Source organism: Salvia splendens, chromosome 17 (genome assembly GCF_004379255.2).
Source record: "Salvia splendens isolate huo1 chromosome 17, SspV2, whole genome shotgun sequence".
NCBI lineage: Eukaryota > Viridiplantae > Streptophyta > Magnoliopsida > Lamiales > Lamiaceae > Salvia > Salvia splendens.
The window spans coordinates 7,713,158-7,730,348 of NC_056048.1; the positions used below are offsets into that span (position 1 = coordinate 7,713,158).

General features: G+C 36.9%; 2 protein-coding genes across 2 annotated transcripts in view; one reads left to right on the forward strand and one right to left on the reverse strand.

Moving 5' to 3' along the window:
- The first annotated feature begins 48 nt into the window (after positions 1-48).
- LOC121774249 (ubiquitin receptor RAD23d-like) lies at positions 49-1,884 on the forward strand. Its single transcript, XM_042171155.1, has 8 exons — positions 49-71; positions 196-370; positions 569-709; positions 789-854; positions 931-978; positions 1,068-1,177; positions 1,273-1,351; positions 1,551-1,884. The coding sequence occupies exons 1-8, from the start codon at positions 49-51 to the stop codon at positions 1,665-1,667; spliced, it is 759 nt and encodes a 252-aa protein (XP_042027089.1). The 3' UTR covers positions 1,668-1,884.
- Positions 1,885-2,284: 400 nt separating this feature from the next.
- Positions 2,285-17,191, reverse strand: part of LOC121773328 (protein SWEETIE-like) — a 28,260-nt gene continuing 13,353 nt past the window's right edge. The window contains exons 24-48 of the mRNA XM_042170156.1: positions 16,458-16,546; positions 15,551-15,707; positions 14,055-14,204; positions 13,592-13,641; positions 13,318-13,417; positions 13,184-13,240; positions 12,571-12,638; positions 11,380-11,473; positions 10,560-10,780; positions 10,091-10,235; positions 9,932-10,000; positions 9,111-9,167; positions 8,866-8,952; positions 8,657-8,785; positions 8,308-8,508; positions 7,755-8,204; positions 7,562-7,627; positions 6,552-6,649; positions 6,381-6,477; positions 6,097-6,226; positions 4,745-5,055; positions 4,539-4,673; positions 4,237-4,401; positions 4,040-4,165; positions 2,285-3,646 (exon numbers count right to left, since the gene is read on the reverse strand). Of these exons, the coding sequence (XP_042026090.1) occupies positions 2,663-3,646; positions 4,040-4,165; positions 4,237-4,401; positions 4,539-4,673; positions 4,745-5,055; positions 6,097-6,226; positions 6,381-6,477; positions 6,552-6,649; positions 7,562-7,627; positions 7,755-8,204; positions 8,308-8,508; positions 8,657-8,785; positions 8,866-8,952; positions 9,111-9,167; positions 9,932-10,000; positions 10,091-10,235; positions 10,560-10,780; positions 11,380-11,473; positions 12,571-12,638; positions 13,184-13,240; positions 13,318-13,417; positions 13,592-13,641; positions 14,055-14,204; positions 15,551-15,707; positions 16,458-16,546 (4,236 nt within the window). The 3' untranslated portion in view covers positions 2,285-2,662. The remainder of the gene's footprint in view (positions 3,647-4,039; positions 4,166-4,236; positions 4,402-4,538; positions 4,674-4,744; positions 5,056-6,096; positions 6,227-6,380; positions 6,478-6,551; positions 6,650-7,561; positions 7,628-7,754; positions 8,205-8,307; positions 8,509-8,656; positions 8,786-8,865; positions 8,953-9,110; positions 9,168-9,931; positions 10,001-10,090; positions 10,236-10,559; positions 10,781-11,379; positions 11,474-12,570; positions 12,639-13,183; positions 13,241-13,317; positions 13,418-13,591; positions 13,642-14,054; positions 14,205-15,550; positions 15,708-16,457; positions 16,547-17,191) is intronic.

Genomic DNA, 17,191 nt, shown 5'->3' on the forward strand with positions numbered 1-17,191 from the left:
TTCTATACATTGATATAACCACTAAACAATCTATTACATACGGCAAATATGGACCAGAAACTCAAGGTAAAGTTGATGGAGCCAAACACATATCCACACACATTATGATCCGTTCATTACATGCAGTATTAACTTTTTAGGTTGTTTTGATTGCCCTCAATTTTTCTGAGATTGCTTGTTTGTTCAATCAATCAGCTCAGTAGGCGTCTATGATCAAGCGGCATCCAATCTTGTAGCTGTAACTAACTTGGACGGTACTGTTCAGCAGATACTAGATATGGGTGGAGGAAGCTGGGACCGAGATACTGTTATCCGTGCACTACAGGCTGCATATAATAATCCAGAGCGAGCTGTTGAATACCTCTATTCTGTGAGTCTCTTCCTGAAAATCTTGGACTCCTGATAAATTTTGATTTGATCTTTAGTGGTTCCATTGACTTAAGAGTTGAAAACTTATTAATTATTAAAAAGTGGAAAATAAATTCTACTTATTGGATACAGCTGATTCTTTTTACTCACACTCGTTTAATAGAATCGTTGTGATAACCCAATAATAATCCAATCTCAGGGTATTCCAGAGCAAGCAGAAGTTGCTCCTGTTGCGCAACCTCCTGCTGGTGCCCAGCCTGTGGTCACTTCAATTTATGATACACAGCCAGCTGTACCTTCCGGTGGACCAAATGCTAATCCTTTAGATCTTTTCCCACAGGTACAGATACAACTTGATTATAAATTTCTTTATTAAAACAATAAATCGAAGGACAACTCTAATTGTTTCTCTGGGTTAGGGTCTCCCAACTATGGGCTCAAATGCAGGTGCTGGAAGCTTGGATTTTCTTCGCAATAGTCAACAGGTTTGAAACATTGTTTTCTATTAGTTGCGATGTTTTTTGGTATGGATCTCATGTAACTAATTCCTTCCCCTCTCAGTTCCAAGCCCTGCGAGCTGTCGTGCAAGCCAATCCTCAAATCTTGCAGGTACTTATTTATCTTTTTAGTTAGTATCTGCAACTTTTAGGTGTCACTGGGAATGTTTTCTTGAGATTGTTTCATTCTTTTGTCTGTAGCCTATGCTTCAAGAGCTTGGAAAGCAAAACCCTCAGCTGGTTCGGCTGATTCAGGAACATCAGGCTGACTTCCTACAGCTAATAAATGAACCTGTTGAGGAGGGGGAAGGGTGAGAAGCTGAATATTAACTATATCATATTCCACTGTCTCTTTAATTTCCCTCTGAAAATACTTTTTGACCGTCGAGTTTTGTGATGTCTGTAGGAACATATTAGGGCAACTTGCTGATGCAATGCCACAGGCTGTAACTGTTACACCAGAAGAGGGTGAAGCAATTGCACGTGTAAGTTCTTCCATCTGAAATAGCTGATTCCTGTCTTTTAACATCTCACCACTCAGTTAAGACCTTCACGTGTCTGGTTGATCTCTCATTATGATTACTGATATGTCGATCTCCGTACCTAGGTCATCTTCTATCCCTAATAGTTCAATACACGCTAACTCTAACTTAAGTTTATATATGTTGGTTTGTTGGCTTGTAGCTCGAGGCAATGGGTTTCGATCGTGCGTTGGTAGTGGATGTATTCTTTGCCTGCAACAAAAATGAGGAGCTTGCGGCCAACTACCTATTAGACCACATGCACGAGTTTGATGACTGAAATTTTGTTGATGTCTTCTTATGTACAACGTTTTTGTCTTCTTGCTAGCTCGTCGGTATTCATATATTCCCCAGACAAGATATATTTTTGGAACATTTGTCCCAATTCTCTGTTGCCTTTTACTGCCTTACCAAACATTTGGATTTCGCCATTCATTTCTAGTAACTGAAGCAATTTAATCTTCTCGCATTGAATTCAACTGCCAGATTGCTGAAAATGTGAAATCGCAAGTTATTTGTCGTCTGATTTATCTGCTGTGCTAATATAATAATAGGAATATATTGCAGTACTGTAAATGTTGTTTAGATACATCTATGAAAATTTGTAGTACAATTTTATTGCCCTTCCACTATTTTTTAATCACTTTTAACAAGTGAGATCCTAGCCAAATGTACCATTCATTTGTTTAAAATTTGGGTTGCCCAGTGTAGCAATTTTTTTGTGCAGCCGAAAATGAAATTGTAGCAAATTTTCTAAGTGGAATGGACGCAGCTTTAAATTAGTATTCGTTTCATTGTAATGCAGCTTTATATTGAATCCATAATTTGCAAATGTGAACATTAGAAAACTATAATTTGATTCCAAGTAAAACAGAGACTTCGCTGACAGTGGAGCTCTTAAGTAAAAGTCACCCTAACATCTGGCAAACACACAAGAAGCATCCACCATTCATTACAAACAAAGAAATAAGCAAAACATCATATACGATTTGTGATTTCAGCTCTGGGCTCGATTTTTCAATCTTCACGAAAAAACAACTACCATCTCCCAACCTACTACAAATGAATAAACCATAATTCTTTCGTAATGGGATTGTGGGCACTAACTTGCCTGTTCAAAAATAGTCCCTCGAACAAAAAGAGGATAATAGCTTAATGTAATGTCATGATTGCAGTTGGCCAGCAAACGATCACGAATTCATCAAGCATGTAACCTTCGCTAGCTACCAGAAAATGTTAAGTCCCCAACCACTCCCATGGCCTACTTATGTAAAGTTACTCTCTTGCCAACATGGTGCTTCCGTTTTCTGAATCATTAGGAGCCAAACTGGGCTGCTCATATAGATTACTCGTTTTCTCATGATGCCCTGAATTAGATTCCTCTACTGCAGATGCGTCTTCAGAATCATCGGTTGAGACCACTGAGATGTTTTGGTCAATGTTATTGTTCTCTTCAAGAGGATGCTCAATAGATGGCTCATCATTATCAGCTGATAATTCTGTAGGTTGACTACATTGCTCTAAGGTGAGAGAAATCCCCAAACAAAGCTCATTAGACGGATTTTCATATGAGTCTGTGCTATCTATACATTGAACATCCAAAACAGTTTGATTGTCTTCCTTCTTGGGTGATTTCACAGAAGGTGAAGTATGCTGATTCTCAATTTGATCGGACTGAATATTAGGCAGCACTTCATCTGCACCTGGAAACACCACAACAGACTGCTGATGATCGCTAGAACCATCTTGAGGTCTCTGGCTATTTTCTATCTGATCGTTACCATCGGGTATATAAGACGTACTTGCAGCTTCACCAAACTCATGATCTTCTGTGTTGGAGCCCTCTTTAGTGCTAGGAGAGTGCCCTTGGTCATCACTGTTTTCTCCACTGTTATTGCCTGAGATGGATGGAGATCTTTCCAGAGCTGGAGCAGTGTCATCGCCTGAGATGGATGGAGATCTTTCCAGAGCTGGAGCAGTGTCATCGCCCGAGATGGATGGAGATCTTTCCAGAGCCGGAGCAGTTTCATTGCCTGAAGCTGGAAAAGACTGGAAAGTGTCCCAATCATCTTCCTCATCTTCCTCATCTTCGTCTTCCACACTACTGTTATTAGACTCCTCTGGGGGGTCTGCTAATGGAACAGGATTCTTCATTACAATTTGCGGAGTCTGTGAAGGTAACTTTATCACTAGGGGTGGTCCAGTGGATGCCATGGGTTGTGGGTTCTTATCTTGGACAACAGAAGCACGGATTATATCCTGAAAACAGGGAAGTAAAATCAGTGAACAAATCAAGATTTCCAATTCCTATGTTACTCACAACAGCTTACTTGCCGTATGGTAATACATGAATTGAACATTAAGAGCAAATACAGATGATAATCGGAGGGGGGAGAGGGGATAATGTTCAAATAGAGTAAAGAAAAAAAAATATATAAAAAACATCAAGAATAAGAACAGTAATTGGCAATTATTGTTTTGCGACCCATTGCACCGCATGTTGTGTGGCAGTTGCAGGACAGTTTTCATGATATGAAAAGAACCGAGAAATGCAGAACAGCACTTGGTTTAGAATAATTATTACTTCAACTTAAGAGCTTGGAGTTGATACAGAGAGGAGTATGCCAGATAAAACGGGAGAAACAAAAGAACCTGAAGCTGCTGTCTTCGTGTAGTAGGCATTGCCAAAAGAATATCCTTGACAGAAGATGCTGAACTAGGAGTTTGAGCAAGTTGTGCGACAAGCTTAACAGCAATGCTCTGTAAATCATGAGCCTCCTGGAATTGGCCTTGATGATTAGAGCAGGCAAGATTAGACAAATGTGAAGGGACTGAAACATTGGCATTACCGGAGAAAGAGAGCTATCAGATGTCGCAAATATCATCAGAACAGATTCCAGAATAAGATGTATTAGGCCTTTCTCATAATCACACTCTTTTGACACTGTCTGAAGAAGCATTAGAAATTTGAGACACTCCCCAGCAATAGCAACTGCTTCTCTGTTAATAGGGTTCTGCAACCAAAAAATCATATGGTAGGCCAATTAGAATGTGAAACCAGCATGATTTCAATTATAATAAAAATAATAACATAATAATAATAGTGATAGTTATTTTTAGTATTATCAAATTATTATAGGAACAATCTCACCTCTAAAATGTTGTGGAGAATGACAAATATATCGCCGACAAGCTCCCCAAGGTAGAAAATTAAGAAAGGATCAGATTCTGCACCGATTCTCTTTTGCAGCATGACTTTCACAACTTGCAAGACAACTGCTTGAATCTGCTTGCAGATTCTCAGTCATTAGTTTGTACGTGAATGCATCAATATGAAGAGATTTTTTAAATGGTAACCTGTATGTCAGGATCAGTAAGCACAGCTCGGGCACACTCAATACTATGATGCAAAACTCTATAAAAGACAGGATTCATTTCTTGTCTCTCTCTAGGACCTTCGAAAGTATAAACTAGAGTGGCATAAGTAAAAAGCTGTTCCACTGAATAGGAAAGCTTCAACAGCAGCATCTTGCGCAGGTTGGACCTCTTCTCTTCTAGTTGATGAATTGCTTGGACACAGTCATTAGTCAGACTAACTGTTGCATCTACACTAGCTCTGGTTATTGATACAAAGTGTGTAACGCCATCAGCCTCAAGTTCAGATTGTCCTGTGAGGAAAGAAACCATCTTGTTGACATATAATTATGCTACTCAAATGAAACCTAGTACATCCAGAACAATATCCTAGTTTTCCAGGATACAGATATTAAGATGAAACCAGATGTTACTCAATATAAAACCTTCAGAAAATAGTTTATTTAATTATATAACTATGTCCTTCTACCACCAGGTTATGTCATTACCCTTAGTACCTTACCACCAGGTTATGTCATTATCCTTCTATTATAGCTTATGTCTGATCACTAAGTGTATCTTCTTCAGGGTCACAGCTCACGAGATACTACCACAGCATTTTAAGAGCAATGCTGTTTTGTTATTTGTTTTATCAATTGAAAAGTTATACACAAGTAAAGCCCCCTACCTCATCGAAGAAAAAAACACTTTACATTGATTTTTCCGTCTGAGGTAAATTATTTCACTTGTGAAAACTGACCTCTAGATTTTTATATCACCTTGCTTACTTCTCCAAGTGCAAGACCATGTTCTAACATGGTCAAACTGCAAGCCAGTAATGGCTCACCTAAAAAAGCAGGCTACAGTGTAGCCTCTGAAGCTTTTTAGCCAGATGGAAGAAAATAAACTAAAAGATATAGAGAGCCAAGATCAGCTTTGAGCTATAGCCTTGAAACTCCCAAGTCATATATGATGATTGAGTCCGAGAAAGAGAGATTCAAGACCCTCATTTCACAATCATATGTAGCTCAAAATAAGAATGGAAGTTAGATGCCTAATTATGACTCGAACTCTTAAAAGCTGTTGCCTGGAGTACCCATTTTTGACACTAGTTCTTATCTAGATTTTTTTCAAACAAAATGGAGTATCAGCTAAGAAAGCAGATTGGTGGATGTAAGAAAATTGAGAAATTCATTATTCCAAGAACAATCCTACAGTGACATGTCAGTGAGGGAAAGGAAAATCCATCAAGAAGTAGTCCATAAGTATCATGGGAAGATTATACTAATAAACTTTTAATAAGCTGGTGGTGATCTAATAGTGCTTATCAGGAATCAAAGTCATGAGGTACTTGCCGAGTTTTTTCAATGAAGAAGTAATAGTCTGGCTAAAGTAGGTTATTCTTGAAAGGGCCATCTCAGTTGATGCTTCTCCGATGCACTTGTAAGCAATAAGGAGAAAGGGCAACAATAACTTTAGCTGCATCTGCATGAATGAGCAAGGTAATAATAAGTGACACAAGTATGATAAAATGCTCCAATGCTTCAGGCCTTCACAAACAGCTAACTTGAAGTCGATACTTGTAATGATCAGAAGACTAAAATTTCGGCATTCAGTTACCATCACAAATGTATCTTACCTTAGCTTCAGAGCGTACTAATAGAGTTGAAGCAGCATTAAGTGCAACAGAAATATCTCCTTCCCAGCCTGACGGTTTCTGACAACTCCCATCACAACTGAAAAAACAGCATCGTCATTTCACCTGTTATTCTAGGGATTGTTGAATACATATAACAGAATATACTGTTACCTTAATAGCACTTTAAAGAGAGAAGTTAGACATAGTTCTGTTGCCAAATACGTGAAACTCTCCACTAAAAGGAACTCATTAGGACAGTTCTGAATAACCTGCCAAGGCCAGCCAAGAAATAATTGTCATAACAATCATGTAAAATGAAACTCCCCTATAATAAAGCAAACAGACTTTTCAAGCTTTAAACAGTACAAATCAGAAAACAAGCATGGTTTAAATTAACTTGTGCATACAATAATTTGTGAATAACAAAGCAAAGCATTATGTTTTAGCTAAAGTTGAGAGCAGTGAAGTTTACTTGGGCTCTGTTCGGTATCATGGAATTGGGCTTGCGGAATTGGAAGTGGAGCTTTCAATTCCAAATCCAATGTTTGGTAATTGGTACCACAAAAAAATTGGATTTGGAGTTGAATTACAATTCCAAGTCCTCCCGATTCCACAATTTGACTTCCATATCAAAAGTAGATAATTGGAATTCCAAATAGTTATAAAATTGGGCACCTTCACAGTTCACGCACTACACACACATTGCACACACACTTCATATCAATTCCTTCTAATTCAATTCTTTATGATTCTAATTCCAAACCAATTCCAATTCCAATTCCAATTCCGTGCACCAAACGGACCCTTATATATCTTGTTCTTACATGCTGATAAAAATGAGAGTTCCTCTATTTGAAACAAGGAAAACTAATTTATAAAGAAAAATACAACTACAGAGGAGATAGCGAAATCCAAAATGAAACAAAGAAATCCGACCAAAATTACACTGCTCTAAAATATCAGTAGATAACTCCAAATTATTTAAGATCCCTTATTCCTTTCTAAATCAATTCATCAACTATTTTGAGATTACCAAATAAAAGAGATCAAATTTTATTTGCACAATAATGGGCCATATGACTAGGTGGTAATGTGAACTAAGTTCATTTATTTGTTTTTATATTGGTTAGTTTCATCTACCAAACGGATGAGTTATGAAAGAAGAGAACCAAAATTGTAACCTGTGATAGAAAGAAGACTGCAAGATAATCCCATCTATCTTCCTCAAAAACTAGATATGAGAATACCTGCATTCAGTCTGTAAAGTTACGGATTGAGAGCCACAACAGTTCACATCCATTTTTTAAAGTGAAGTCATTCTATTGTGCCTTCCCTTTGTAACTTGTAAGAGACTGAAATTGTAGGCATGCATACCTTCAGTAATTCTGTGCACACATCCAAACTGAGATATCCAGAACTGAAGAAACTTTTGGTGGACATAAATTGAAAGACAGAGGAGAAAATATTCTTCAAACTTGAAGAAGAACTGGAGTCATCGGCTAAGATTTTACTGCTGAAATTGGATTTTATTTGACAAACTGGTATAATATTATCTCTGGGTGTAACATCTTGCTCCTGAAACAGAATCAGTAGTAGGAAACCCCACAAAAAGTTGAAATCATCAATCTGAAACTCCACCATGCCGTGTCCAGACGTATGAATATTTTCTATTCTATCTGTTGGAGGAGATTCAATCAAATCAGAATTTGCAGGAACTGCGTCCAACACCAGTGCTTGTAGAATTACAGGCCAAGCTTCTTCTAGACATGGGTGCAGCTCAGCTGATACAACTGATGATTGGATTCCATCAAGAAATGGCTCCCACTGTATCGCAATCAATCAAGGAAAGAATGTTTCAGTTTAACAGTCGGTGATCAAATTTTAGTTGAAGTAGGTGGCTCAACTGAGAGAAGAAGGTAAAGCTCACATTATCCAAACGTAAGTGGAAATGAACAATGTTGTAGTCCTTTAAAAAGGAAAGCCAATATGTTCCTAGTGTGCTTGAACTCTTAGCGAACAGTGGCAACAGAGCTAGATACTCATCGGAAATTTCATCACCTTGTTCCCTTAAGGATGCAAACATGTAACATTTAAGAGATGCATAGACCATGAGAAGCCTGACTTTTATCTGTAATCACCAAAAAAGATAAGCATCTCAGAAAGGCTCCTAGATCTTTTCGTCATGTTTGCTATGCGTGCTGATGAACTAGCAGTCTAGCACAGAAGAATGAATAACTTGACAAAGCTACATAACATGTTAAAAAAGGCAAGTGGACCTTGCATGACACCCATTCGGCATATGAAGGATAGAAAAGATCATTGAAGTCATCCAATGGGCGTGAAATCAATGAAAATATTCTCTTGACTGCAACTTGATCTCGGCTAATAATTCCACTAGTTAGCATCTGGAAACCCCGAGATGTCAGACCATCTGAATTCATAATTGAAAATTTACTTTGAACAAATATCTGCATGTTTTCTATACCTTAGTGGCTAATTGCAGGCCTGCTTCCAGTAAAATTGGGCCTGATAATGAGTCCAAAGCACTTCGGACAGCGGACACCAGTTGGGCCTAGCACCAGTAAGTCAAGCTACAATAAGGACTCTGACTAATTTGTTGCAATTAGGCATGAATAGCTTCTCAGGATATATTATAAAACAAGTGTCGATATCTAATTTAAGCACAAGAATTTAAACGACCGACAAAGTATAGCAACTATGGTAACAAACCTGATACTGTTCCACAAGGAGGTGATCGGGGAGCTCAGGGTCCGGAATTGCTGCAAACTGACCACACATATAATGATATAAGAATTTACTCAGTCAATTACTATCTTAAACAAGACTGATTCTATTCTATTGAAACCTTGAGTTTTTAGGGCCTCGCCACTTTGTAGAATATGGGTGGATTGCAAGAAAATCTTTGACCAATGTTACTTTCTTTTATTTTAAATCCATATTAAACCATAGTCAGTGAGTACTTTGGATTTGAGTGACTAACTAGTATCCAGTAATGACTATCTCATCTAATAAAATTGGAAATGTATTGTCCATCTCTTTCTAGTTAGTACATCAGAGTATGCAAGATGTAATTATTATATCATATTTAATCTATCATATCCATACAGAAAGAAAAAATTCCTCAAACTAAACAAGCCCTAAATACTTCAATCACATGTGTCTGAATTTTCTCTTACGTTTCTTCATCCATGCCCAGGTTAAAAACATAACCTGTTAGTACTGCAGTAACCTTATTACAGTACTGCAAATAAGCTAGCAAGAATGGATGTCATTTACTTGAATTAGAATAGAAATCTCGACTACAAAAATCTTGAACATAATGTATTCGTTATGAATAGAAGTTCTTCATGGAATGTCACCATCAAGTTATCTCCAATATTGAACAGCTTCTTTGGGAAGGCAAGCATACATTCCACATTGATAAATATAGAGCCAAAATTGAGAAATTAAATGAAGGTTATATATATGATACTTAATCTTGTTTGTTATCAGGTCATAAAAACAAGTAATGTTTAGGTGAGGTGAAGTACCTTATCCATTATTGTACACAGAAGTGTAACACCTATTGGCCGCATTTTCTCTAACTGGATGGTACTTATCTACAAATCATGATTAGGAATCAGAAAAACAATTCTTTGTGCCACAAATTGACGTACAATTTTAAGATGGCTGCTTAATATGTAGACCACCTGATAAGCAAGAGAAATGATCTCTTGCAATTGAAGAACCAGCCAGTCTCCTGAAAGATGTCCCTTAGCATGTTGTGCCCTCGCCAACGAGAGGTCAAAGTGAGCAGGATTGTCACCAACAGCTTCAGGAAGGTGATTCAAGCACCTAATTCGAACCAGACTCATAATTTCAGTCACAAATCACAATCATATATACAATGGAAGTGTTTGCATCTAATAACAAAAGTATAACTAAATCATGTGATTCTCATAGCAACATCAGATCATGGAATTTTAATCAAATAATGAATCAAATCAAGCCATATTGCTCTAAAGTACACAGGCACACATAACATTTAAATTCAACTAGGATACACAAGTTTAAAATCACAAAATAATGACACACTAATGAATAGTTGATCTTATCTTCACAAACTCAACAAACTATATGCGCAAGCAAGAGTAATAGGGGGGATCAAGGGCAACATACTCAGCAGCGAAAACTCTTGTTCGATATCTGAGGTGCTTATCCCTTGAAAAGTTGGGGCTAGAATAGTCAAATGCATGGCCACGATTTGGAGATGGTTTGGAGCTAGAGACCATGCTCTCATCATCATCCCCAACACTCAAGGTTCTTTCACCATCCATACCAGTTGAATCATTCGTTGTATTGTTGCTATTGCCTGTATTATGTCTTGATGTAGAAAGAATCTACATGAAGTTCATAAAGAAACTTTATATGAGTCATGGATCAAATTTCAATAAAAGCTAGATGTAATTAGCATCACAAGTCACAACCAAACAAACATGAAAAGAGCATATGTGAATGAACATATAATCATTGGCATCCCAGTTCTTAGGTATAACTAGAATACCCATTTTCTATAATGTAGCATAAATACATTGGCTGGCAGGGGAAATGGGTTTATTATTGATGTCCCAGTTTGAGGAATGATCTTCTTTCGCAGGTGTGTTCAATGGCTGCATCTATGTCTTTCTTGTGCCGAGCCAGCATGAAGTTTTGGTCTTGCGGAGATTCTTGATTTTGGATATGACGAGGATGTGGGTGTAGAGAGAGAGAGAGAAAAGGTAGGCGAGCCTTGATGGGGTAAGCAGGAGAGTTTCTGAAAAGAGACAAAATGAAAGTGAAGTTGCTGGGGCTCAAAGATAACAGGCCAGTGGAGGACTTGAGGAAATAGTAAAGCTGCTGAAGTTGGGTCAATATTGATTTCAATATATAAAAATCCAACATTTGCATAAAATTTTAGAATCACACTAGTAATCCATATTTTCGTAGGCAAGAAAGTTACCATCTTGCGGCATATTGACAACCAACGGGATGGACGTGAAGGGCATGATGCATGGAGTAATCTCATAATCGTACTACGAGCTAAATTGCCAATCCTGCAATCAAGACACAAGAGTCAAAATTTTGTCCTATACTGCTGCTATTCTAGGCACCAGAGTGTATCTATATTTAGACCACTGACAAAAATTCAGCCTGGCACCTGGACTGCCTTGTATGCTGTGGATTTGGCATATATGAATCTACGCAATGTAGCCCTAGATGAGTTCTTTTTCTAAACTTCCTATGAATTTTGTATTACTTGTTGAAATTGATGGTCTTGCTTGGGTTATTATAGCATTAGAGAAAACAGATATTGAATAAAGAATTTATAAAAAAAATCATTTTTTGCTAAATTAGCAGGGGCTAGAGCAGACTGGGTGCAAAACTTTAGTGCTGCCTAAATGACGAGGCTTTGTGCAACAGTATGTTTCAAAACACCGGGTAAGACACTAAAGAGAGGGTATACCCTCTAAAAAAGATTATTGGCAGACAGCAACTAAGACTGATGAAACTTATGAACCACATCATGAGTCGTGACAATGGAAATTTCTACATCCTAAGCACCATTATGAAGTACGTTAATCACCCAGCTCTTTCGTTGACCCTTGAGAACAAAAAAAAACGAAGCAAATCTTCATTCTTAAGGAAACCTCTCCATTAGAAAGCCATAATGTGCTGTTCAGTCAGCAGTTGAAGATACTGTTTCTAAGTCCTCTAAATATCATGAATCCTAATGATATTGAAGTTATAGCAAGTAGGAGTATTTCATTTAACTGAAAGAACAACATAGCTAAGCTATAATGATGAACAGCAGAGCACATTATTACACCATAAAATTCTAAGGATTATGAGCCAAAATCATGTTCATGAACTCATGAAGAGCAGATACAAGATACATCCAAATATTTTAAAGTAAATAGACCAAATGGCATCACATGAAGAAGCACATCCTTAAGGCTGTAAAATCCTATAAGCATAAAAATACGTTAATGGGACCAGAATAAGAGAGAAAAATATGTGTTAGCAAGAGGAAAAAACAATGAAAGCAACTCCTCAATGTGTAAATGATATGATGCAAAGAAACAATATGGCTTTCTGGTTGTAACTTGTAACAATACCAACTTAATACAGTATATGCAGGGAAACAACTCACTCTGGGTCAGTTTCCTCATCCAACATGTAGAACAAAGTTTCTTCTATTTGTTCATCAATTATGGACACCTGTAATTTCTAAACATCAGATTCCTACTAAACATGTTTATATCAATAACGAATCCTATTATGATAAAAAGGAGAAATCATGAAGAGAAGCCAAGTCCTCACAATCCCTACATTGGATTAACATTTAAAACTTTTCAGGGGATCTTATAATAACTTCTTTTAAGTGTAGCCACAAGGCTGTTGGAAATTGGGATATTAAGACACTTCTCAAGAAGATAAAAATAACAAACTAACCTCACAAGAAATTTGGTTAGGAGTATTACTCCTCATACATTACTCATTATATAACCTCTTCAATGGTTTATGGAACTTTCCCGCTACAGATAATTTTGTAGTTGAAATGCTTAATACACATTCATGCAGATCAAACAAATGTATGTTCATTGACTTTATATACGAAGATACGCTTCTGAGAAATGAAGTCAAGCTGTCAATGACCTTTCTTTTTTATTTATTTATTTTGTGTCTTTATTATTATGATTTTTCTATTTTTATTTTTTGTGATAACAGAAAGATCTTATTATAAGTGACACGTAGTTACTAACCGGATCCTTTTCTATGAGGTGTCGCAGTGTGGACAAAGCTAGATGTCTCAAAGTCGGCTGACATACAAAAATTGAATTTAGTTAGAGAACAAGATAATCCATGTAAACCCTTTGTATTAGAAAGATAAAGATACCTGTCTTGAGGATAAAGTTGGAAGGAGAGTTAGCACATGAGAATGTACAGGAACTGCTTGAGGTGCAAAAAGAACGAGTTGTTGTGTGAAGCGGACACTCCTGCCAATGTGTAAGGAAAAGTGAAATTGCAATATTTTCTTCTGCATTCAACAGCAGCTATTATATAAAACTCAGTCAGCTACAAAAATTAACCAGCTAAAAGTACGTGTATTAATTCCTATAACTAGTAACAACAAAGGATAAGTAAACTATCGAAATTTAGAGCTAACATACTCGAGAAGTGTTGCGGTCTCTTGGGAGGAGCTGATCTCTGCAACAGCTGACTATGTCCAGAAGCATCAATTAGGTTAAATTCAGCAATAAGGCAAAACACCAACAATGAGTTTTTTCACTTAAAACAGAGGGTTAAATGCTGAAAAATTACACAATGTTAAACCAAATTTGTAATTGTCACATGAGTTTTAAAATGTTGAAATTTCAACAGCACTATTTAATATGGTTAACCTTGTTTTGAACTATCCCAAAATTCAGTTACAAGCTCATCAAGATCATAAATCCTTGAATAAGTTTACTATTCGAATTATGTGTATTATTTTAGATTTTAGTTGTTGTTATTTCCTAAAACTTAAATAAATTTTTATTACATAAAAATATAAATCTATTTAACATAGCAGGAGTAAGGATAGTGTTAATAGAAAGTAAACTAAAACACAGAATACAAAGGGAGAACTTTCACCTTGCAGCGAGAAAAAAATACACTCCCAGGGGCAAGCTCCGGACCTGTGACTGCAACTATAGCATTAATTAGGCGGCCCACTGCCTGCTGCAGGTCAACCCAACCACTCCCCTCTGATAAAATAATTTCCATTGCCAGGCCAAGTGTTGCCTGTTAATAGAAGAAAGCATTTCAAACTACATGGACATAAGATGTTTTAGATAGCCTAGTTTTTTATGAATAAAAGTAGAATGGAAATATATCAATTCAGCATGCCACAACTGAATGGATGTTCCACTAAAAAGACAATGCAAAGTTCATCATATGTTTATAGTTTTGCATTTTAAAGAATTCTTAAAAATTACCATAGAAAAGACAGCAATACATTCTGGAGATTTTTTTCCTTTGTCGGATTTATTCATTGTTTCAAAAAGATCATAGAACCTTCAAAATAAAACTTATAAACCACCTCAAATTTTCATGATCTATCTATTTTTTTTCACAAGGATCAAAAGGAAAACATAAGTTCTACCCAGCCACTGTAACTTCTCAACAAGGACTTTGTGAATAACTCTCACAGACTCCTATATTCTACTCCAAATTGGTGGATAATTCATGCAACATCTAATAGAGAAAGCAAAACCATCAATGTCCAGTAGACCTTGTGTTAGAGTCTCATAGTGGATGGATTTAAAAAAGAGAACTTCCAAAAATTTACGGGCTTATCTTAAGAGACAACAATTTGATCGTGGTAGTCTGGAGATCTCATGGCTATTTTTGGAACAGATCTAAAATTCATGTAATATGAAGCCATTATTCCCAAAGTTCTCTCAGACTCAAAGCCTTACATCAAATGCATCTTTAAGATTTTAAACTCGCAGTAGTTATATTCTTGCAGGTCATTTCGGTATATGTAGTAAAAAACTTCATCATCATTTTGCTGCTTCTTCTCCGACTCCTCTTTTCTGGCCTCCATCATTTTTGCATCTCTTCCATTATGAGATTGATTATCATTTATATAGATCAATATATGCATTGTATATAATCTTATTTGGTGGGTCAAGTTAGAGATGATTCAGTGAAACGTGTCTTCACCACCACAAAACATGCATATCAACTCTGCTTCATTTTACACGTTGCGTGAAATAATAAAATTATTATTCAGTCTCTATTTCTAATGTACACTTATCTATATTTGCATAATTCCAATACTGCTCTTGATCTTTCAGAGCAATAACCTGGAATCAAATTAGAGACGGGTGAGTCTCTCCCTAAGACGCATGACGCTCATGCGTCGTTCAAAAAAACCAAAAAAATTGAGAGACGCATGTCCCTCATGTGTCTCTATGAAAGACGCATCTCCGTCATGCGTTTCATTAAAAGGAGACGCATGAGGGTCATGCGTCTCTCCCGAAGCCGGAACAAAAAAAAGTCCAGTACAATCGAGGAATGATAATCGTGGTCTAGAACAAAAAAAGAAAAAACCTCACTCAGAAGGTCTGCAAGCCCATCTATACCTGAACCTGGGACACATAAGACAAGCCGGCTGCTTCAATGGTCAAAAGAAGTCCATGCAAGGACCAGATCTGTAAACTTGATATTGAACTTTTAGCAAGCGATGAGACAACATTGACCGTGTTAGGAACCAAACTTGACAAGGCCATTCCTCCTGCACTGTAGCAAATTGATGAAAGGAAATTTGTAAGCCATTCTTCAGATAATACATATGTTTCCAATGCAAACAAGCTTCGCTATGTAAATAATTTATCAACTATCAGTATATCTTTTCTATGATGAATAATTACTTATGTGCAAACGTGACAGTAATTAAGGCTTAAGCAGTTGCATATTTTCCCCATGCATGCGTATATCAACTGAAATAGTAATATCACAAAGATAATTAGCTTCAGTAGAGTAGATAAATGAACAATTGAAAAGGGAGCACAAGTTGCATATGGTAGAATGAGAGGCCGACTACAACTCCATAATCTCACTTAGTGTAGGTTAAAAATAGAAAAGCAGATTGCTTCATATGAAGCACACATTTTGCTTGTCCTGCAATCATGAAAAGAGCTACATATTCAATCACAGCAAGTTGAGACATGGTGTAATATTAAATCATAGTTAAAAATGGTGGTGTGATATAGGCGTAAGACAAGAACCTGCCGGTCTACCATGACAATATTACACGCAAAAAAAAACGATCTTTGTACTTAAGTTGGAACGTCTGAACATGTTGGCGCTAGACACTTACTAGAGGCATAAAATTAGTTTCTTAATGGGTATGCAGATTTGTCTGTGTGCATCAGCGATGTGTATGTGAGCAAGTGCACGCACGCAAGCGAGCGAGAGAGAGAGAGATGAACTCTTGCCCACTCAAGCTAATTTACATTACATAAATTGAAATTTGTAATTCACAATTACCTGCAATGTATGCAACCAAGAGCGAGAGCAATTGATCCAGAATAGTGAGAATCTACATTGCCGGTTACATCACCAAGAAGTTGTTTTGTCTGATCACATTAAGAACGGTCAAAATGATAACAGAATCAATGAAAAATACATAAAGGAAAATGCAATATTACATATATAAGTCACAGTACTTTTAGTTGATACACTAAACAAGAATGTGATGTGGTGATAATGAAGATGAATCAATAGCCTTAGGTCCTTTATAGAAATCAGTGTGTACAAAAAAAGGGTTTAAGGAGGTGAACTTTTTTAGCCCTAGAATCAATTACAAAGGCAGGGGAACATCACATACGCAGAACATTAGAATCAATTAAATGGGCGGGGGATATCACATGCGCAATATGAAGATTATGGCATGGAATATACACGGAGGCTCCTAGGGCAGGAGTACCACCACAGCCTTGAAATCTTTAGGAAGATAAAGGACTGCTTGGATGGAGTTTTTGTTATAAGTATATGGAAATAAAAATTTGTGGATTAGATTCCTCTTCTGAGAGATTGTTGACGAGGTTGCATAGTGGTAATGTGGCACCACAAATGGTTTCTATTGCCAATAGTCTGTAGGGAGATTCCTCAATTTCCATCAAAACCAGAAAAGTAGTAATACTTTCTAGTAGCCTACTCTGTATATGGGCCTGCCAAATCAAAAAAAACAGTGCCGGGAAGAAATTGCAGGTTTAAGCACA